Genomic DNA, 23500 nt, shown 5'->3' on the forward strand with positions numbered 1-23500 from the left:
TCCATAGTGGATTTAACATAATATTGTGAGAGTCCAGTCCATAGTGGATCTAACATAATATTGTGAGAGTCCAGTCCATAGTGGATATAACATAATAGTGTGAAAGTCCAGTCCATAGTGGATCTAACATAATATTGTGAGAGTCCAGTCCATAGTGGATCTGACATAATAGTGTGAAAGTCCAGTCCATAGTGGATCTAACATAATATTGTGAGAGTCCAGTCCGTAGTGGATCTAGCATAATAGTGTGAGAGTCCAGTCCATAGTGGATCTAACATAATAGTGTGAAAGTCCAGTCCATAGTGGATATAACATAATAGTGTGAAAGTCCAGTCCATAGTGGATATAACATAATATTGTGAGAGTCCAGTCCATAGTTGATCTGACATAATAGTGTGAAAGTCCAGTCCATAGTGGATCTAACATAATAGTGTGAGAGTCCAGTCCATAGTGGATCTAACATAATAGTGTGAAAGTCCAGTCCATAGTGGATATAACATAATAGTGTGAAAGTCCAGTCAATAGTGGATCTAACATAATATTGTGAGAGTCCAGTCCATACTGGATCTGACATAATAGTGTGAGAGTCCAGTCCATAGTGGATCTGACATAATAGTGTGAGAGTCCAGTCCATAGTGGGACCAGCAGGAGATCATCTTGAGTGGAGACAGGTCAGCAGCGCAGAGACGTCCCCAACTGATGCACAGATGAGTGGTCCACCCTGGATCCCGACTTTGGACAGCTGGCGCATCATCTGTGGTCACCAGATCTCCTTCGCTACTACGAAGCCAAACTGTTGTAACAAGTGCAGAATGTGGCTTGGCATTGTCTTGCTGAAATAAGCAGGGGCGTCCATTAAAAAGACGTTGCTTGGATGGCAACATATGTTGCTCCAAAACCTGTATGTACCTTTCAGCATTAATGGTGCCTTCACAGATTACCCATGCCTTGGGCACTAATACACCCCCATACCATCACAGATGCTGGCTTTTGAACTTTGCGCCCATAACAATCCGGATGGTTATCTTCCTCTTTGGTCCGGAGGACACGACGTCCACAGTTTCCAAAAACAATTTGAAATGTGGACTCGTCAGACCACAGAACACTTTTCCACTTTGCATCAGTTCATCTAAAATGAGCTCGGGCCCAGCGAAGCCGGCAGCGTTTCTGGGTGTTGTTGATAAATGGCTTTTGCTTTGCATAGTAGAGTTTTAACTTGCACTTACAGATGTAGCGACAAACTGTAGTTACTGACTGGTTTTCTGAAGTGTTCCTGAGCCCATGTGGTGATATCCTTTACACACTGATGTCGCTTTTTGATGCAGGGATCGAAGGTCACGGGCATTTAATTTTGTTTTTTGGCCTTTCTCCAGATTGAACTACTGTTATCAGTTATATTACATATGGCTCCTTTAATAAATAATGTTTCTTGTTTACACTGAACAAAAAGTGAACTGTCTATACTAAGTCAAATTCCTTATGTGTTAAACATAACTGGCCATTAAAGGTGAATCTGATTCTGATTCTGGTGCTCTTACCTGTGTTGTTTTGCTATGTTTTGAAACAAGCAGCTGACATGTACTACTTTTTCTGGGCATTTTAGATGCAGTCCTGCAGTGCATTTAAATGGAACCCACTTTTTTGCACATGTCAGCTGATATGGTAGAGATTTACCCGAAGAGCTTTCCGCGAGTCCGCCATTATAGTCCGACGCTGTACTCAGTAAGCTCCTTCTTTTTCTTTATCCTCTTGTTGTGGGGCAGACTGGGTCGCACATCCTCCGCTGTTGCCATTTCTAATAGGGTTTGAAAGTAGGACATGGAAACGCAATACATTGTGGGTCTTGCTGGTCTCTGAATAGCTTATTTACATGGCTGAATGCTCTGTCCTAAAGTTATTGTTTTTTTTTTAACACGTTCAAAACATGGCAGAATAACTGCCGCAATGGTTGTCATGATCGCTTCAGGAAAAAAAATATTTTGTGAGATTTATTTTCAGCATTCAAGCAAAGCCAAGGAAGTCGGGTTAGTGAGCTAATAAAGAGATTATGAATATAGCCTGAATTGAAGCCGTGAGACCATCAAACATCACTTTTAAAGCCATCACCTGGTACATGTTGGTGTATTCCAGTGTTTCCCACACATTCATTTATTTGTGGCGGCCCGCCACGAAAGAATTACGTCCGCCACAAATAAAAAAAATATTATTTTTTAAATTTTTTTAAATTTTTTTTGTCCTGTCCAGCTTCTCAGGCAAATCATATAGTTGATGTAGATGCCCATATAGGCTGTTCAGATTTACTTTACAAAAGAGAAGTGTAGGATACTTCTCTTGTTGACTTATTTGTATTTGACCACTACTGTTTTCTGTTTATTTGTTACTAAGTGTGGCAGGACACCTCTGCCTCTGTTTCACTTTATGTTGCTGGTAAATAATATGGTTGTAGTAGTAGGCTAAAGTTAAATTATTTAGTATGCACTAATTAAAGGGGCAGAGCTTTAAGAGACATTTTAGCTTTTATATTTTATAAGATATATTTTTTGTAAGAACCACAATTAATAAATAAATTTCAGTGAATAACTTATTGTTCAAATCTGTATATAAATATGTACATAAAGTGTTGTAATTATATTGTAAAATGGATGGATGGATGGATGGATGGATGGATGGATGGATGGATGGACCTTTAAAACAAAACTGTTATTATTAATTAGTAAGTATACATTTTTTGAGCCTTTTTAGAGAAAATCATATCATTGTAGTAAATTATGCAAATTACTCGATGATGTCATGGTGACCACTCCCACAGCCACGCCCATACCGCCACAGGTATCTTGGCAGTTTATGGGAAACACTGTATTCACAGCATTTTCACACAGGTAAGTGAGCCTGTTTTAGTCTGTTACACACGTAGCATTTTGTAGGATGTTAGCGCTAGCGTTAGCTAAGCTAAGCCACCTGCGGTCTACGGGCAACCTACAGTATTTGGGGAAAAAGCAATACCCCTATTCAAAGATCAAAAACCAAGAATATTTTAAATGTATCCCACATCCATGCACAGTGTACTTTAGACTGAAAATATACAGGGGCTGCTCAACAAATTAGAATATGACCAAAAAGTGGATTTATTTAAGTAATTTAATTCAAAAAGCGACAAACTGTAGTTGATGACAGTTGTTTTCTGAAGTGTTCCTGAGCCCATGTGGTGATATCCTTTACACATCGCTTTTTGAGGGATCGAAGGTCCATAATATCATCGCTTACGTGCAGTGATTTCTCCCAATTCTCTGAACCTTTTGATGATATTACGGACCGTAGTTGGTGAATTACCTAAATTCCTTGCAATAGCTCGTTGAGAAATGTTGTTCTTGAACTGTTGGACAATTTGCTCACACTTTTGTTTACAAAGTGGTGACCCTCGCCCCGTCCTTGTTTGTGAATGACTGAGCATTTCATGGAAGCTGCTTTTATACCCAATCATGGCACCCACCTGTTCCCAATTAGCCTGTTCACCTGTGGGATGTTCCAAAACAGTGTTTGATGAGCATTCCTCAACTTTCTCAGTCTTTCTTGCCACTTGTGGTGGCTTTTTTGAAACATGTTGCAGGCATCAAAGGTGTGGCAAGGGACGACTGTAAATTGAAAAATTTACCAGCAATACATGTGATTAGTTTTGGTATCGGCCGATCTCACTCATGGACGATCAGAATCAGTCGCATAAAACCCTGATCGGAACATCCCTACAATAAAGTGATAATGGCAGATCTGCTGTATCTCCTTGTCCATTATTGCTGTGTTTCTTTGTCTTGCAGCTTTGCAGGAGTTCCCCACAGACCTGTTCACCAACAAAGAGAGAACAGAAGGAGCAGTGGCCTTGCATGTCTTGTGTGTAAGTTAAGTGTGCGTCTGTATAATTTAAGAGTGGGCTTTTACTAATTTATGAAACCAGTACTTTTTAAATTAAGCCTGGCTGGTATTATGCATATAGGAAGATGAGACCCTATGGATAAGTATCTGAATAAGGCATATGTCCATACACACACAAATATTTTCCATCCATCGATTCATTTTCTAACGTCCCAATACGGAAAACCATTGCATCTAATAGAGAACGTCTCATTTGCACCCCTGGTGGTGAAATCTTTTAAAATTAGGGTGGTCCCAAAAAGGAGAGATTGTTCAAATTGACTGTGTGTCGGTTTTAAAAGTGCTCCTCCTTCTGGTCAACATATGAAATAACAAGTGTGTGTAATAATGTGGGCTCTGTACCGAGGATGTCGTTGTGGCTTGTACAGCCCTTTGAGACACTTGTGATTTAGGGCTATATAAATAAACATTGATTGATTGATTGATAATTTGAAGTTGCTCCCCCCTCTGGCCAACATATGTAATAACAAGTGTGTGTAAGAAATTGAAATGCTCCCCCTTTGGCCAAAATGTATTAAATAAATATGTATATAGAGGCATACTGTAACAACTTGAAGTAACTAATGTAGATTAAAAAACAATTATAATAGAATAAGAATCAGAAATACTTTATTAATCCTCGAGGGGAAATAAAAATTTTCAGCACAATCCCATTCAAGATCAGACAAACAAACATTACAGGGAGACAGAACAGGATCTACGTCTGCCAACTTCCGGCGCCCCTTACAAAAAAGGTGACGATAATGACAAATTACAATATTTACAGTAAAATAGTGAAATTTTTTGAGTAATATTATGACTTTGGTCATAATTTTGCCAAGTAAAATTCCGATGATTATTATAATATTGCCAAAATGTTTAAGTTTCTTATAAAAATTGTGACTTAAGTCGAGTAAAATTATAACTCTTTTCATAAAATTGCCAAAATGTGAAGCTTTTCTTGTAAAATTGCGACTGTTATGAGTAAAATTCCAACTTTTATCGTAATATTGCACAGATGTTCAGTTTTTGTTGTAAAATTTGTACTTGCGTTGAGTAAAATTATGACTTTTATTATAATACTGCCAAAATTCTAAGTTTTTCTTGTGAAATTCTGACATTTTTCTTGTGAAATTCCAACAAATTTTTCACAACAAGCGTTTTTATATTTGCATAGTATGTATATATTATCAATGTTGTAAATACAAATCTTTATATATACTTTGTATATAGAAGGTGTGGTCCTAAAGAGGTAGGCATTTTTCGGAAGTCTCAAGAAGGTGAGAAATACAAGAATGTGTGTGTGTGTGTGTGTGTGTGTGTGTGTGTGTGTGTGTGTGTGTGTGTGTGTGTGTGTGTGTGTGTGTGTGTGTGTGTGTGTGTGTGTGTGTGTGTGTGTGTGTGTGTGTGTTTGTTATAGTGCCGTTGTTTACGGCATTGCAAATTGATGTTGGTTTAAAACGTACTTAATTTGATGTAGACAAAGTTTAGCTGGTTGATATTAAATAAAGGGGGTTCCAACACGGAGCCCTGTGGCACCTCCTTGTGAACAATCACAAATTCTGACACATGTCCATCCACTGAGTAATAAGTCCAATTACACGAATAATTTGAAAAACAAGCAAATGCTCCATCGGACAATCCCAAAAAAATATATATATTTTTTTAATAGCACGACAAACAATATCAAAAGCTTTGTTTAGGTCAATAAAAAGACAAGCAAAACATTGTATTTTGTCAAGTGCAATAATAGTATCCTTGATCACCTTTTTGGAGCTGTAATCGTACTGTGCTTTATTGTAAAACCTGACTGATATTTTGTGAGAATATCATTGGAATAGAGAAAGTCATTGTCAATACTGATACATATTGGCCTATGGTTGGTTAAAATTGCTAGATCACCACCTTTTAATTAAGGTAGAACAAAAGAGGATTTCTCAACAGATGAGATTTATTTGGTTTTGATTGAAAGATTGAAAAGATTTTTTAAAGACTCCGCTAAAAAATCAGCTGCAAATTCTAAAAAGTAAGTCTCCATTAAGTCAGGATCCAGGGGGTTTCTTGTGGTTCATGGCTTTGAGGGATTTATGTACTTCCTGTACAGTAAAAGGTACACAATTGAATGAATCTACAGAAAATATAGGATGATCTGTGCATGAATTGTCAGATCCAGATGACAGAGACTCCAACAAGTAATAAAATGCTCATGAAAGCAATTTAAGACTTGCATTTCGTCACAAACTGGATCAGAATTCTTTAGAACAAATGTAGGCATAGACTGGAAATTTCTATTAACAGAAAGAGACTAGTAAACTCTGGAAATGTCTATTAACAGAAAGAGACTAGTGTTTACTTATCAGTAACATCTGTGTGTTCAATCCGTCTCTGATCAAAAGTAGTTGTACCAACATCTTTGTTTTGTTTTGTTTGTATATCTTTTTTTTTTTGAAGTTCGGAAGGAGCTTCTGTTTGATTGTTTGAATTGATTTCCAGAATTTCTGAGGTTTTATTTAGGTTCTCATCAGTGACGGATACATTATATTGAGATTTGGCCTTTTTAATATTGGTAGTGCATTTATTTCTGAGATGTCTGGTATCAGATCACAGACGCTTCTGATTTCTGTTTCTTGTGTTACGTTTTTTTATGGTGATTTGCATATGACTTTAAAGTGTCAGTAGGAACTACAATGCATAATTTTTTGTTCTTTAGGACACAATCAAAAGGTTAAATTGGATCAAAGGGAAACACAAAAGACGATGAAGTCTACAGAAGAAATATCACTGGTTCAGCTGAAGCTTTTTAAGATGCTAAAATCACATTTGGCAGCGTAGTCATGCTTACTGATCCTTGTGTAATTGTTATCACTTTCCTTCTCTCTTCACAGACCATTTACATGTTCTGTGCTCTAGCTTTGGTCTGCGATGACTACTTTGTCCCCTCCCTGGAGAAGATATGTCAGGTATCAGTGTTTGAATGAGAATGTTAAGAAATGCATGCATAAAATCAGATTTGAGTATGTGTTTCAATACAATGCATATTTTTTTTTCTCAATTTGTGAAATGTCACCAATATGTAATAAGTAGGGGGTGTCCCATTCCAATATTGATATCGGGTATAGCAGTTCAATATCAGCAAAATCAGATTATTATCGGCTTTAAAGGCCTACTGAAATGAATTTTTTAAATTTAAACGGGGATAGCAGATCCTTTCTATGTGTCATACTTGATCATTTCGCGATATTGCCATATTTTTGCTGAAAGGATTTAGTAGAGAACAACGACGATAAAGTTTGCATCTTTTGGTCGCTGATTTAAAAAAGCCTTGCCTGTACCGGAAGTAACGTGACGTCACAGGAGGAAGGACTCCTCACATTTCCCCATTGTTTTCAATGCAGCGAGAGAGATTCGGACCGAGAAAGCGACTATTACCCCATTATTTGAGCGAGGATGAAAGATTTGTGGATGAGGAAAGTGAGAGTGAAGGACTAGAGAGGCAGTGCAGGACGTATCTTTTTTCGCTCTGACCGGAACTTAGGTACAAGGGTTCATTGGATTCCACACTTTCTCCTTTTTCTATTGTGGATCACGGATTTGTATTTTAAACCACCTCAGATACTATATCCTCTTGAAAATGAGAGTCGAGAACGCGAAATGGACATTCACAGTGACTTTTATCTCCACGACAATACATCGGCGAAGCTCTTTAGCTACTGAGCTAACGTGATAGCATCGGGCTCAAATGCAGATAGAAACAAGAATACTGTGGAATTTTGTGATGAAAACAGAGCTTTTTTGTATTGGATTCAATGGGTCCGAATACTTCCGTATCAACCATTGACGTCACGCGCATACGTCATCATATCTAGACGTTTTCAACCGGAAGTGTGGCGGGAAATTTAAAATTGCACTTTATAAGTTAACCCGGCCGTATTGGCATGTGTTGCAATGTTAAGATTTCATCATTGATTATAAACTATCAGACTGCGTGGTCGGTAGTAGTGGCTTTCAGTAGGCCTTTAATGTAAAATCGCTGATACAAGCATTCCTGCAACATGTTTACTTGTAAACATCTGGACAACCAGTTAACATCTTAATGTCCTCCAATTACAACAAAAGGTTAGTATTTTTTTGTATTTTAGTCAAGTCATTTAAAAATGGTAAACATAGTAGGCTATAGGCTATTAGGAGCTGGCAGCTACACAACAGCTTGACACACATAATAAATGTCCTTCATTGAACAATATTGTAACCAGCACAATTGTCAATATAAACAGGTATTAAATAATTATAGTTGCAAATTACTTACGCATACAAAGTCTCCAAGGCAGAAGCGTATCAGAAAAAATCCAGTAACAAACATGTCCGCATCATTCAACTTAACTTAATGAATTATTGTGGCCATTAGGTGTCACCAAAAAAACCAGCTAAGTAATGAATTATCCAGGACCAACAGGTCAAGTATGATCGCCTAGTTGAAAAACCCACCCCTTAAAGGGATAGTCAAACGAGTACGATTAATTTCTGATTCAACTTTGGTTGGCCTTCATCCAAAAGCTAATCAGGATGAGAGAACCCCATTAAAATTTGTCAGTGAAATTATTACAACAAGACAGCAAACTTAAGGCCAAGTGGATACCTGGGTGAATATATGAGAATACAAGAATTTCAAAATGTATGTATCGTTTGTTGCTTTCAGTGTTTGTCCACTGGGTGCAATGTAATGGTAGTGGTTTCCTTTTGTCCATCTCGATCCAGGACTGTACTCACATGGCATTATACTTTAGAAACAGGCTTGTAGTATCCAAAAAAATAGTGCTCGATACCGTGGTAGAGCGTAATATGTATGTGTGGGAAAAAATCACAAGACTATTTCATCTCTACAGGCCTGTTTCATGTGTCGATCAGGGTGAGGAATTTGTGGCCAATATTAGTTGAGACGTTCTTGCTGTATGGGGGGTTGTACCAGATAATGTTGTTTCGTTTTCTGCTCCTTTTTGGTTGGTTCCCTGGCGTGGGTTCGTAGGTGAGGGTGAAGTTGTATCCGCTTTCATCAAGTGCTTTTTGGTACGGGGGGGTTGCTTTGTCGAATTCAGCTTTGCTAGATGACAGCATCGATAGTCTTTTATTAATACCGGTAGGTATTCTTTTCATGGTGGTGGGTGGGTGGTTGCTGTCATGGTGCACGTATTGGAGTGTTGTGTTGGGTTTCGTGAATGGTTGGTAGCTGTTATTCCTCAGGTTGAAAGTGACGTCGAGGAAGTTGACGGTTTGCTTGTTGGCTTCAATCGTGATCCGTAGGCCGTTCTCTTTGATCTCTTTGATCACCGTGATCGACAAACACTTCCCCAAAGGCAACACCCTAAGAAAAGTATTCAACAAGAACAACATTAAATTGAGCTACAGCTGCATGAACAACATACGACAAATCATTTCAAACCACAATAAAGCAATTGAAAAGGAGCCGTCCACCACCAGGCAGAACGACTCCAAAACCGACAAAGGCTGTAACTGCCGCAAGAAACCTGATTGCCCTCTCAACGGGGGGTGCTTACAACCATCAGTCGTTTACCAAGCAAAGGTAACACGCAAGGACATTAACACATCCGACACATATGTAGGATTAACTGAGGGAGCATTCAAAACCAGATGGAACAATCACAAAGCCTCTTTCAGAAGCAAAAGCTTGCGGAACACTACAGAACTCAGTAAACACATTTGGAATCTCAAAGACAATAATGTTGAATATTCCATAACATGGCAAATTCTTGCATCCAGCACACCTTACAACAGTGGTAATACAAGATGCAACCTATGCTTAAAAGAGAAACTGTTTATTATATACAGTCCAGACTTGTCATCCCTCAACAAGCGCAGCGAAATTGTATCAGCATGCCGTCACAGAAGGAAACACCTCCTAGGTAACACATGAGCCAATCACCACGCCCCTACGCCTGCCTGTACCCACCCTCTCTGTGCCCTATACAAACCATGGTATGTGAATGCTTCCATTAAAATATCCTGATGATTGAGGAAACCCTCACGAAACTGGCCTGTAGAGATGAAATAGTCTTGTGATTTTTTCCCACACATAAATATATATATATATATATATATATATATATATATATATATATATATATATATATATATATATATATATATATATATATATATATATATATATATATATATTTATTTCAAATTATAACTAATAAAATATCTAGTATAATATATATATATATATATATATATATATATATATATATATATATATATATATATATATATATATATATATATATATATATATATATATATATATATATATATATATATATATATATATATATATATATATATATTTTTTTTTTTTTATTTGAAATTATAACTAATAAAATATTTAGTCAGGAAAAAAACAGAGGCTATTTCATCCCTACAAGCCTGTTTCGCAGGTTTCCCTGCTCTCCAGGGGATTTTCCCTGAAGAAATCGTATATTCCGCTCTAACCCAGTATTGATATATTGGTATATATATATTATATTGGAACATCAAATTATAACTAATAAAATATCTAGTCTGATATAAAATCAACGAAGTGTCATAATTATCACTGCAAAGACAGTAGAAATACCTAACACAGGGCTTTGCAAGATTATATACAGTACTTTGAGTGCATGTATTCTGCACAGTTCAATAAAAAAATATAATTGATACATAATGTGGCAATGTTAGATTATGAAACAATGTTGTTTGATTGGTAATCCTACAAAAGTAAGCTACTTACAAGACATTACTTGCACAATATCACAGTCATGCACTTGTGGAGTCAGCATCGTTTGAGGTTAAGTACAATTAAATCACAGTTCTATTTATAGCCTGCCCCAAAACATCTGTCCAGCAAGTTCAAGAAACCAAGTCTGTCTCTCATGTGTGAGGAAAAACTCACCTTTTTAGTTTGCCAGCTGACAGAGAGAGCCTGTCTGACAAAGAGCTGCACAGCTGTGGACTTCGGAGCAAAGGAGTTGCTCATTGGTGAACGCCAAATTTGTTGCGTCTTCTCCTAGACTTATGGGTGGCGCGGTTGTGGTTGATCGTTGAACGAAGGCTACTTTATGGAACAAGCACACGTCACAACAGGTCCTGCAGTACCTGGGGAGATTCTAGCCAAATGATATCTCTCCTCCTGTGTGTGCACCAAAAACTGTTCCTTATAGTCCCCTAGTGCTTAACTACTTCAACTCCTTTATCCCAAAATTGGCTCTCACATGTCTGGCTCGTGACCATTGGTCTTTGGGCTGGTAACAAGTTCCATATGTGTCATAAAGTTAGAGTCCCCAAGACACAAGACACATACTTCTGCCATTTGTCCTGGCCTGAGATAGGGCCAAGAAGTTTTATTTTCATCTGATACCCCTGAGATCCCGAATTACTCCATATGGCTCCGGGCCCTTTGGGACCTCTCTTCTCACATCTTAGAGAGAGATGGCGCCGGCTAGTCTGGATGTAGCCATGATGTCCATTTATTGTGTGAATGCTCCAAAGCATTGACACGTATGGTTTTCTACACCAAAATTCATACAACTTATTATTTTTCTTCTCCAGATGTTGGCGCGCTCTACCTTCCACATTTTTCACCCGATTCAAACTGTTCAGCCTATTCGGGGATCGTGGGCTTTCCCTTGAAAAATTCCTAAGATTCCCAGATTTCCCAGAATTCCAGGTTTTCCGGGACATTTTTCCCTTTCAAAATTAATTGGCCATTTTTCAAACTTCCACCATTTCCACATTTTTCAACCTATTTAAACCCTTCCACCTTCAACACATTCCACCATTCTGGAAATTCAAATTATAATTTTTCCAAGTTCCAAAAAATCCCAGGATTTTCCAGAATTCCTTCTTTTCCAAAGCCCTATTTCCACCCTTTTTTCTGGCGACTACTCCTTCGACATTTTTCAACGCATTTCAACCGTTCTATCGTTAAAACATTCTTTTTAATCAGGACAAAATACAAAGTTGTTTTTTGAACTGTAAAAATTCCCGTTTTTTCAGAAATTCCAGGAATTCCCGTGACATTTTTCCCATTCAAAATGAATTGGCCATTTTTCAAACTTTCACCATTTCCACATTTTTCAACCTATTCAAGTCATTCCACCTTCAACACATTCCACCATCCTGGAAATTCAAACTATCATTTTTCCAATTTAAAAAAATTCCCGGATTTTCCAGAATTCCCGCTTTTCCAAAGCCCTATTTTCACCCTTTTTTCTGGCAACTCCTCTTTCCACATTTTTCAACGCATTTTAACCGTTCCATCGTCAAAACATTCTTTTTAATCAGGACAAAATACAAAGTTGTTTTTTGAACTGTAAAAATTCCCCATTTTTCCAAAATTCCAGGAATTCCGTGACATTTTTCCCATTCAAAATGAATTGGCCATTTTTCAAACTTTCACTATTTCCACATTTTTCAACCTATTCAAATCATTCCACCTTCAACACATTCCACCATCCTGGAAATTCAAACCGTCATTTTTCCAATTTAAAAAAATTCCCGGATTTTCCAGAATTCCCTCTTTTCCAAAGCCCTATTTTCACCCTTTTTTCTGGCGACTCCTCTTTCCACATTTTTCAACGCATTTTAACCGTTCCATCGTCAAAACATTCTTTTTAATCAGGAAAAAATACAAAGTTGTTTTTTGAACTGTAAAAATTCCCCATTTTTCCGAAATTCCAGGAATTCCTTGACATTTTTCCCATTCAAAATGAATTGGCCATTTTTCAAACTTTCACCATTTCCACATTTTTCAACCTATTCAAATCATTCCACCTTCAACACATTCCACCATCCTGGAAATTCAAACCATAATTTTTCCAAGTTAAAAAAATTCCCGGATTTTCCAGAATTCCTGCTTTTCCAAAGCCCTATTTTCACCCTTTTTTCTGGCGACTCCTCTTTCCACATTTTTCAACGCATTTTAACCGTTTCATCGTCAAAACATTCTTTTTAATCAGGACAAAATACAAAGTTGTTTTTCGAACTGTAAAAATTCCTGTTTTTTCCGAAATTCCAGGAATTGCGTGACATTTTTCCCATTCAAAATGAATTGGCCATTTTTCAAACTTTCACCATTTCCACATTTTTCAACCTATTCAAATCATTCCACCTTCAACACATTCCACCATCCTGAAAATTCAAACCATCATTTTTCCAAGTTAAAAAAATTCCCGGATTTTCCAGAATTCCTGCTTTTCCAAAGCCCTATTTTCACCTTCTTTCTGGCGACTCCTCTTTCCACATTTTTCAATGCATTTCAACCGTTCCATCGTCAAAACATTCTTTTTAATCAGGACAAAATACAAAGTTGTTTTTTGAACTGTAAAAATTCCCGTTTTTTCCAAAATTTCCAGGAATTCCGTGACATGTTTTCCATTCAAAATGAATTGGCCATTTTGCAAACTTCCACCATTTCCACATTTTTCAACCAATTCAAACCCTTCCACCTTCATCACATTCCACCATCCTGGAAATTCAAACTATCATTTTTCCAAGTTAAAAAAAATTCCCGGATTTTCCAGAATTCCTGCTTTTCCAAAGCCCTATTTTCACCCTTTTTTCTGGCGACTCCTCTTTCCACATTTTTCAACGCATTTTAACCGTTCCATCGTCAAAACATTCTTTTTAATCAGGAAAAAATACAAAGTTGTTTTTCGAACTGTAAAAATTCCCGTTTTTTCCGAAATTCCAGGAATTCCGTGACATTTTTCCCATTCAAAATGAATTGGCCATTTTTCAAACTTTCACCATTTCCACATTTTTCAACCTATTCAAATCATTCCACATTCAACACATTCCACCATCCTGGAAATTCAACCATCATTTTTCCAAGTTAAAAAAATTCCCGGATTTTCCAGAATTCCCTCTTTTCCAAAGCCCTATTTTCACCCTTTTTTCTGGCGACTCCGCTTTCCACATTTTTCAACGCATTTTAACCGTTTCATCGTCAAAACATTGTTTTTAATCAGGACAAAATACAAAGTTGTTTTTTGAACTGTAAAAATTCCCGTTTTTTCCGAAATTCCAGGAATTCCGTGATATTTTTCCCATTCAAAATGAATTGGCCATTTTTCAAACTTTCACCATTTCCACATTTTTCAACCTATTCAAATCATTCCACCTTCAACACATTCCATCATCCTGGAAATTCAAACCATCATTTTTCCAAGTTAAAAAAATTCCCGGATTTTCCAGAATTCCTGCTTTTCCAAAGCCCTATTTTCACCCTTTTTTCTGGCGACTCCTCTTTCAACATTTTTCAACGCATTTTAACCGTTCCATCGTCAAAACATTCTTTTTAATCAGGACAAAATACAAAGTTGTTTTTTGAACTGTAAAAATTCCCCATTTTTCCGAAATTCCAGGAATTCCTTGACATTTTTCCCATTCAAAATGAATTGGCCATTTTTCAAACTTCCACCATTTCCACATTTTTCAACCTATTCAGATCATTCCACCTTCAACACATTCCACCATCCTGGAAATTCAAACCATCATTTTTCCAAGTTAAAAAAATTCCCGGATTTTCCAGAATTCCTTCTTTTCCAAAGCCCTATTTTCACCCTTTTTTCTGGCGACTCCTCTTTCCACATTTTTCAACGCATTTTAACCGTTCCATCGTCAAAACATTCTTTTTAATCAGGACAAAATACAAAGTTGTTTTTCGAACTGTAAAAATTCCCGTTTTTTCCGAAATTCCAGGAATTCCGTGACATTTTTCCCATTCAAAATGAATTGGCCATTTTTCAAACTTTCACCATTTCCACATTTTTCAACCTATTCAAATCATTCCACCTTCAACACATTCCACCATCCTGGAAATTCAAACCATCGTTTTTCTAAGTTAAAAAAATTCCCGGATTTTCCAGAATTCCCTCTTTTCCAAAGCCCTATTTTCACCCTTTTTTCTGGCGACTCCTCTTTCCACATTTTTCAACGCATTTTAACCGTTTCATCGTCAAAACATTCTTTTTAATCAGGACAAAATACAAAGTTGTTTTTCGAACTGTAAAAATTCCAGTTTTTTCCGAAATTCCAGGAATTCCGTGACATTTTTCCCATTCAAAATGAATTGGCCATTTTTCAAACTTTCACCATTTCCACATTTTCAACCTATTCAAATCATTCCACCTTCAACACATTCCACCATCCTGAAAATTCAAACCATAATTTTTCCAAGTTAAAAAAATTCCCGGATTTTCCAGAATTCCTGCTTTTCCAAAGCCCTATTTTCACCTTTTTTCTGGCGACTCCTCTTTCCACATTTTTCAACGCATTTTAACCGTTCCATCGTCAAAACATTCTTTTTAATCAGGACAAAATACAAAGTTGTTTTTTGAACTGTAAAAATTCCCCATTTTTCCAAAATTTCCAGGAATTCCGTGACATGTTTTCCATTCAAAATGAATTGGCCATTTTGCAAACTTCCACCATTTCCACATTTTTCAACCAATTCAAACCCTTCCACCTTCATCACATTCCACCATTCTGAAAATTCAAACTATCATTTTTCCAAGTTCAAAAAAATTCCAGGATTTTCCAGAATTCCTGCTTTTCCAAAGCCCTATTTCCACCCTTTTTTCTGGCGACTACTCCTTCCCCATTTTTCAACGCATTTCAACCGTTCCATCGTCAAAACATTCTTTTTAATCAGGACAAAATACGAAGTTGTTTTTTGAACTTGAAAAATTCCTGTTTTTTTCCGAAATTCCAGGAATTCCGTAATACCATTTCTCAATTCAACATGTTACTACTTCAACATTTCTGGACCAATTTGAAAAATGTCAACACCAACCATTTCAACTCATTCAGACCATTCAAGTTTTTTACCATTTTCAAAAAAATTCCCGCTTTTCCTGAAATTCCCAATTTTGGTGTAAAATCCCATTGAAATGAATGGGACAATTCCCACATTTTTCATCTGATTCAAACTGTTCCAACTTCAAAATATTCAGCCTGTTTGGGAATTGTGTGCTGTCCTGCAACAATTCTAAATTCTAAAAAAATTCCAGGATTTCAGTTCTACTTCAGCATTGGAGCATTCACACGCAATTTCTCTAGGAATTGCCTCATCTAGTTCAGTATGTTTGACCACTATGCAACTATTGGGCCTAAAAGTGGATGTGTGCTGACACACAACGCTTTAAAAACATGTGCCATCACATTGCAACAGATACTACAGTACCTGCATGTCTGTCAGGCTGCTTAGCTAATGTATGTATCTACTTTAACAATAACAGTTAAAACCCATCTATTGCAGCGTCTAAATCTTAGTGAAGATGTGGCAGGTGCAACCTTCATGGCCGCGGGCAGCTCAGCTCCCGAGCTCTTCACTTCCATCATAGGTATGATGATCTGCTAACACGTCACGTTGTCATGCATGAAGAGTTATTTTAAAAGCTTTAAAAAGGTGTGTCTGTGTGTGCATGCTGGTTGACTGACTTTCTCCATAGGTGTGTTCATCACCAAAGGTGACGTTGGTGTGGGGACCATTGTGGGCTCCGCAGTCTTTAACATACTCTGCATCATCGGTGTGTGTGGCTTCTTTGCAGGACAGGTATGGAAAAAAGACATTCATTTGCTGACCTAGTCTCTTCATACCACTTTTTAATATTGACCAAAGTAGACACTTTCTTTAGCCCCATGGTGGCTTATTTTGCAGTTGTACTAAATTTAAAAAAGACTGAGACGGAGTCCATGTTCACAGTGCAAGTCAATTTTGATTTGTTTGCCCATATGTGGCGTGTCTGATGTTTTCATGCCAGTTCGAACAATAAAATTCTGAGCTTTTAGAATCCGACCTGTTTTCGTATCTGGTCATAAATCCGAAATGTATTTGATGCGACTGCAGTTTGGACACCCAGGTCGCGTTCATCTGACCTACTGTATATGTCATTAAAAGGTGACAAACATCACAAATCTTTGTCAAAATAGCATTAGCGTGGAAAGCATTAGCTGACAAAGGAGCAGGAAACAGTCAGTGGCGAAAACGTTTGACGGTAGAGGTGTCAGACTGTGTTGAAGAGGAAGTTCTCTGGCTTGGTCTTGGTTTGTACCTTGGTCTGCCGGCTCAGTGGTGCTCTGGCGACATTAGTTTTGTGAGTTGGTCTTGCACAATTTCTCACTACTCACAGGAGAGGCCGCATGAAGGCTGTCGTCTTCTCTCCCCTGACTCCTGACTCACACGCTTCTTGGAACAGACATCACAGAAAGGGCTGCACAAATATCGGAAAGCCAAAATTGAAAATCACCTATGGAAAATAAATCCGTTAAGAAAATGTTGACCCGAATTGCACAAAATCCTTGAAATTGCCACACATGCGTCAGGACTGAGACCTACAGGAATCTGGGCCATATTTACTTCCACAAATTAACTGTAGGGCGAATACGTCATGTTTTGTGTGCATGTGGGTACATTTCATGGATCCATTCTGTTTACATTAGACATGTTTTTTTTGTGAAAACATGAAAAGATCAGATTTAACTAAAAAAAAAATGAATTGGGCATCATAACATCCCGCATTTTTCGGAGTATAAGTCGCTCCGGAGTATAAGTCGCACCGGCCGAAAATGCATAATAAAGAAGGAAAAAAACATATATAAGTCGCACTGGAGTATAAGTCGCATTTTTGGGGGAAATTTATTTGATAAAACCCAACACCAAGAATAGACATTTGAAAGGCAATTTAAAATAAATAAAGAATAGTGAACAACAGGCTGAATAAGTGTACGTTATATGAGGCATAAATAACCAACTGAGAACGTGCCTGGTATGTTAACGTAACATATTATGGTAAGAGTCATTCAAATAACTATAACATATAGAACATGCTATACGTTTACCAAACAATCTGTCACTCCTAATCGCTAAATCCCATGAAATCTTATACGTCTAGTCTCTTACGTGAATGAGCTAAATAATATTATTTGATATTTCACGGTAATGTGTTAATAATTTCACACAAGTCGCTCCTGAGTATAAGTCTATGTCTATGAAAAAAACTGCGATTTATAGTCCGAAAAATACGGTAGTTTTTTCATTTACAGTAATACATCGTTAAAAACAGCAACCGTAGATTTTACAGTCAAAAACTGGCAGCTTAGTCAACAGAATTTTAACGCAAAATACAGTAGTAGTTTTTTCAATTTACAGTAATATGCTGTAAAGAACAAGGTACAATTTATTGTCATTTTTATTAATTAATGGGTAGTTTGCTGTAAAGTTAAGTATTTTTATTTAGACAAAACATTTGGAAAGTATGATAATATACTGTAGTATTTGTTGCAATATCAGATACTATTAAAGTTTAAACTGTACGCAATTTCAAGGAGTACATATATTGTTTCTGTCAAACTGAGAAAAAATCCATTACATTTAGTGAGAAAATATTAAGTACCGTATTTTTCGGAGTATAAGGCGCACCGGCCGAAAATGCATAATAAAGAAGGAAAAAACATATATAAGTCGCACTGGAGTATAAGTCGCATTTTTTGGGGAAATGTATTTGATAAAAGCCAACACCAAGAATAGACATTTGAAAGGCAATTTAAAATAAATAAAGAATAGTGAACAACAGGCTGAACAAGTGTACGTTATATGAGGCATAAATAACCAACTGAGAATGTGCCTGGTATGTTAACGTAACATATTATGGTAAGAGTCATTCAAATAACTATAAGTTATAGAACATGCTATACGTTTACCAAACAATCTGTCACTCCTAATCGCTAAATCCCATGAAATCTTATACGTCTAGTCTCTTACGTGAATGAGCTAAATAATATTATTTGATATTTCGCGGTAATGTGTTAATAATTTCACACAAGTCGCTCCTGAGTATAAGTCTATGTCTATGAAAAAAACTGCGATTTATAGTCCGAAAAATACGGTAGTTTTTTCATTTACAGTAATACATCGTTAAAAACAGCAACCATAGATTTTACAGTCAAAAACTGGCAGCTTAGTCAACAGAATTTTAACGCAAAATACAGTAGTAGTTTTTTCAATTTACAGTAATATGCTGTAAAGGACAAGGTACAATTTATTGTCATTTTTATTAATTAATGGGTAGTTTGCTGTAAAGTTAAGTATTTTTATTTAGACAAAACATTTGGAAAGTATGATAATATACTGTAGTATTTGTTGCAATATCAGATACTATTAAAGTTTAAAATGTACGCAATTACAAGGAGTACATATATTGTTTCTGTCAAACTGAGAAAAAATCCATTACATTTAGTGAGAAAATATTAAGTACTGTATTTTTCGGAGTATAAGGCGCACCGGCCGAAAATGCATAATAAAGAAGGAAAAAACATATATAAGTCGCACTGGAGTATAAGTCGCATTTTTGGGGGAAATGTATTTGATAAAACCCAACACCAAGAATAGACATTTGAAAGGCAATTTAAAATAAATAAAGAATAGTGAACAACAGGCTGAATAAGTGTACGTTATATGAGGCATAAATAACCAACTGAGAACGTGCCTGGTATGTTAACGTAACATATTATGGTAAGAGTCATTCAAATAACTATAACATATAGAACATGCTATACGTTTACCAAACAATCTGTCACTCCTAGTCGCTAAATCCCATGAAATCTTATACGTCTAGTTCAGTGGTTCTTAACCTTGTTGGAGGCACCGAACCCCACCAGTTTCATATGCGCATTCACCGAACCCTTCTTTAGTGAAAAATAAAATGTTGTTTTTTTTCAAATTCAAGACAAAGTTATATGTTTTTGGTAACACTTTAGTATGGGGAACATATTCTAAGTAACAAAGACTTAATTTAGAAGTTTTTGGACACTTGGGGAACATATTCTAAGTAACAAAGACTTAGTTTAGAGTTATTTGGTTAGGGTTAGGGTTAGAGGGTTAGGGTCAGGGTTAGAGGGTTAGGGTTATAATAAGGCCATGCCGAATAAGGCATTAATAAGTGCTTAATAATGACTAGTTAAGAGCCAATATGGTACTAATTTGCATGTTAATAAGCAACTAATTAATGGTGAATATGTTCCCCATACTAAAGTGTTACCATGTTTTATTACTGGTGCACAAAATGAACCGTGCATGAACATCACCTTGTTCGAACAACAAAACCAACACAGTGCATAAACTCACAACAAATTACACACCTGCAAATCAGTGTGACTTCTGCTGTTGCCGGTAAGGGAGAAGTTTTTATTTACACGATGAGTCGGGTGTGTCTTGACCTCCGCCGAACCCCTGAGCCCGACTCACCGAACCCCTAGGGTTCGATCGAACCCAGGTTAAGAACCACTGGTCTAGTCTCTTATGTGAATGAGCTAAATAATATTATTTGATATTTTACGGTAATGTGTTAATAATTTCACACATAAGTCGCCCCTGAGTATAAGTCGCACCCCCGGCCAAACTATGAAAAAAAAATGCGACTTATAGTCCGAAAAATACGGTACATTGTAAACGTAGCCTAAGTCACCAATGGCATAGGATTTTTTAGTCACTTAGGCAGAATGTTATGCGGGCAAACGGGCTAGTTTGTTACGTGCAATGGTTGGCAGTACAGTAACCGAGACGTTATACACTTTTGTCATGTTTCTTCTGCAAAAATCGAATCCTACAAGAAGTTAGGTTTGTGAAAAGAGAATTACCACTTTATATACACTACCGTTCAAAAGTTTGGGGTCACCCAAACAATTTTGTGGAATAGCCTTCATTTCTAAGAACAAGAATAGACTGTCGAGTTTCAGATGAAAGTTCTCTTTTTCTGGCCATTTTGAGCGTTTAATTGACCCCACAAATGTGATGCTCCAGAAACTCAATCTGCTCAAAGGAAGGTCAGTTTTGTAGCTTCTGTAACGAGCTAAACTGTTTTCAGATGTGTGAACATGATTGCACAAGGGTTTTCTAATCATCAATTAGCCTTCTGAGCCAATGAGCAAACACATTGTACCATTAGAACACTGGAGTGATAGTTGCTGGAAATGGGCCTCTATACACCTATGTAGATATTGCACCAAAAAGCAGACATTTGCAGCTAGAATAGTCATTTACCACATTAGCAATGTATAGAGTGTATTTCTTTAAAGTTAAGACTAGTTTAAAGTTATCTTCATTGAAAAGTACAGTGCTTTTCCTTCAAAAATAAGGACATTTCAATGTGACCCCAAACTTTTGAACGGTAGTGTACATATTTGTATTACCGATATTATAATCTGTAATTCAACAGCATGGTTAAACAGTCTACATGCTTTCTATGTAGGCAAACACAATGTGGAACACCCTTTCACTCACGCCAACTGATTTGCGCTGGAGCCATGGATTAAAATGAGCAGAGTACACAATTAAGCTCTTTGCCCCGAGAAGGACCAGCGGAAAAAAAATGGATGGATGGATGCTCTGGAAAACACACACACTTAACTTTAAAGAAACAGTGATGCAATCCCACATTGTGTATTACGTAATATTAGTGCGCTATCGAGGCAGAGAAACTGGCAGTAGGACAGAGTTTAGAGAGATGTTAACGAATTACCGTAATCCTACAGTCCATCAAAGAACTTTTCTGCCAGATCAAATATGAGTACATATGTTAATGTTTGGTACTCTTTGACGTATCATTTTGACTTCAAGTTGCACATTTACAGTACTGTTACAGTGCTGCATCATCGTGGATTCCTCTATGCAATCAGATTTTTTTTTTTTTATTCACTAGCAAATTGTCTATGTTGGATGTTACTTTGCAGTTCTTGCTTCAAGGGGTCCTCTAAATGTACTCTTCTTTATATTAGTATGCTATTGAAGTATGTATCAGTTTACCAATACTGCAAAACAGAGGCTGTTTTACTGTACGAGTGTCTGCATCTCTGTTTGATGTGTCCCTACAGGCTGTGAAGCTTTCTCATTGGGCTCTCCTTCGAGATTCTGTTTACTACATATTTTCTATTATGGCCCTCATTGCAGTAAGACACACATGCACCCTACACAAGAACTAGGATGACAAAGTAGAATTCATTGGAGATGTCCGATAATGGCTTTTTTGCCGATATCCGATATTCCGATATTGTCCAACTCTTAATTACCGATTCCGATATCAACCGATACCGATATATAGTCGTGGAATTAACACATTATTATGCCAAATTTTTTTGTGATGCCCCGCTGGATGCATTAAACAAAGTAACAAGGTTTTCCAAAATGAATCAACTCAAGTTATGGAAACAAATGCCAACATGGCACCGCCATATTTATTATTGAAGTCACAAAGTGCATTATTTTTTTTAACATGCCTCAAAACAGCAGCTTGGAATTTGGGACATGCTCTCCCTGAGAGAGCATGAGGAGGTTGAGGTGGGCGGGGTTGAGGTGGGGGGCTGGGGGGAAGTGGGGGTTTATATTGTAGCGTCCCGGAAGAGTTACTGCTGCAAGGGGTTCTGGGTATTTGTTCTGTTGTGTTTATGTTGTGTTACGGTGCGGATGTTCTCCCGAAATGCGTTTGTCATTCTTGTTTGGTGTGGGTTCACAGTGTGGCGCATATTTGTAACAGTGTTAAAGTTGTTTATACGGCCACCCTCAGTGTGACCTGTATGGCTGTTGACCAAATATGCATAGCATTCACTTGTGTGTGTGAAAAGCCGTAGATATTATGTGATTGGGCCGGCACGCAAAGGCAGTGCCTTTAAGGTTTATTGGCGCTCTGTACTTCTCCCTACGTCCGGCGTTTTAAAAAGTCATAAATTTCACTTTTTGAAACCGATTATTACATTTTAAAGCATTTATCGGGCGATAATATCGTCAGTCCGATATTATCGGACATCTCTAGAATCCATAATTGTGCTATTTTGAAGGTACTTTTTTATACTAACAGATTCCTTTCCATTATAAGTCGAATTTTAGCATATGTTGGAACTCATACCTAAACTAGAAAAGCACGTGGAGAGTGCAGACCTCCGCCAGGCCTACTACTCACCAATATGAAATAATCTATTAATATTAATCAAAGGATAAATTAAAATTGCCATGTCTGCCCATGCATGTTTGTTTGGCCTGTTTGTTTTTGCTGCAAGAGGGTTCACTTGTTGCAAATAAATGAAGTGAACCCTTTAGTCATTCATCCACTCTCTTTAAAAGAGAAAGTTACTTACAAATGTAGAAAGTATCTAGTAGCATACGTGTCTGCATCATTCAATTTACCACATCATGATCTTAACTCTATTAACATATTGTGGCCGCTAGGTGTTGCCAAAATAAACAATTACCACTCCACTTCAACTTAAAGACAGCATAAGTCCATTCCAGAGGGTTAATAATAAATAGGTTTGTGTTTTTTTTATACCTACCAAAAAAAGATGTAGAGGGTCAGGTATCACAGAGTATCACAAAGTTTTATAAATTGTAAAATTGTAACCCATATATATACGGAATGTATATGTATAAATATACTCCCAAGTGGAGTAGAGTCTGAGATGCTGTACCCCACTGAATGTTTTTTTTTTCCTTTTTTCTAGGTTATCTACGATGAGAAGGTGTGCTGGTGAGGCAAAATGAAACTGTGTA

The 23500-nt window shown here is 37.0% G+C and overlaps 1 protein-coding gene across 1 annotated transcript in view; it reads left to right on the forward strand.

Moving 5' to 3' along the window:
- The window catches only part of LOC133634137 (sodium/potassium/calcium exchanger 3-like), an 83840-nt gene that overhangs the window by 33414 nt on the left and 26926 nt on the right, over window positions 1-23500 (forward strand). Inside the window, exons 3-8 of the mRNA XM_062027181.1 lie at window positions 3813-3889; window positions 6792-6866; window positions 16220-16304; window positions 16413-16516; window positions 21832-21906; window positions 23452-23477. Of these exons, the coding sequence (XP_061883165.1) occupies window positions 3813-3889; window positions 6792-6866; window positions 16220-16304; window positions 16413-16516; window positions 21832-21906; window positions 23452-23477 (442 nt within the window). The remainder of the gene's footprint in view (window positions 1-3812; window positions 3890-6791; window positions 6867-16219; window positions 16305-16412; window positions 16517-21831; window positions 21907-23451; window positions 23478-23500) is intronic.

Source organism: Entelurus aequoreus, linkage group LG18, assembly GCF_033978785.1.
Source record: "Entelurus aequoreus isolate RoL-2023_Sb linkage group LG18, RoL_Eaeq_v1.1, whole genome shotgun sequence".
Lineage (NCBI taxonomy): Eukaryota > Metazoa > Chordata > Actinopteri > Syngnathiformes > Syngnathidae > Entelurus > Entelurus aequoreus.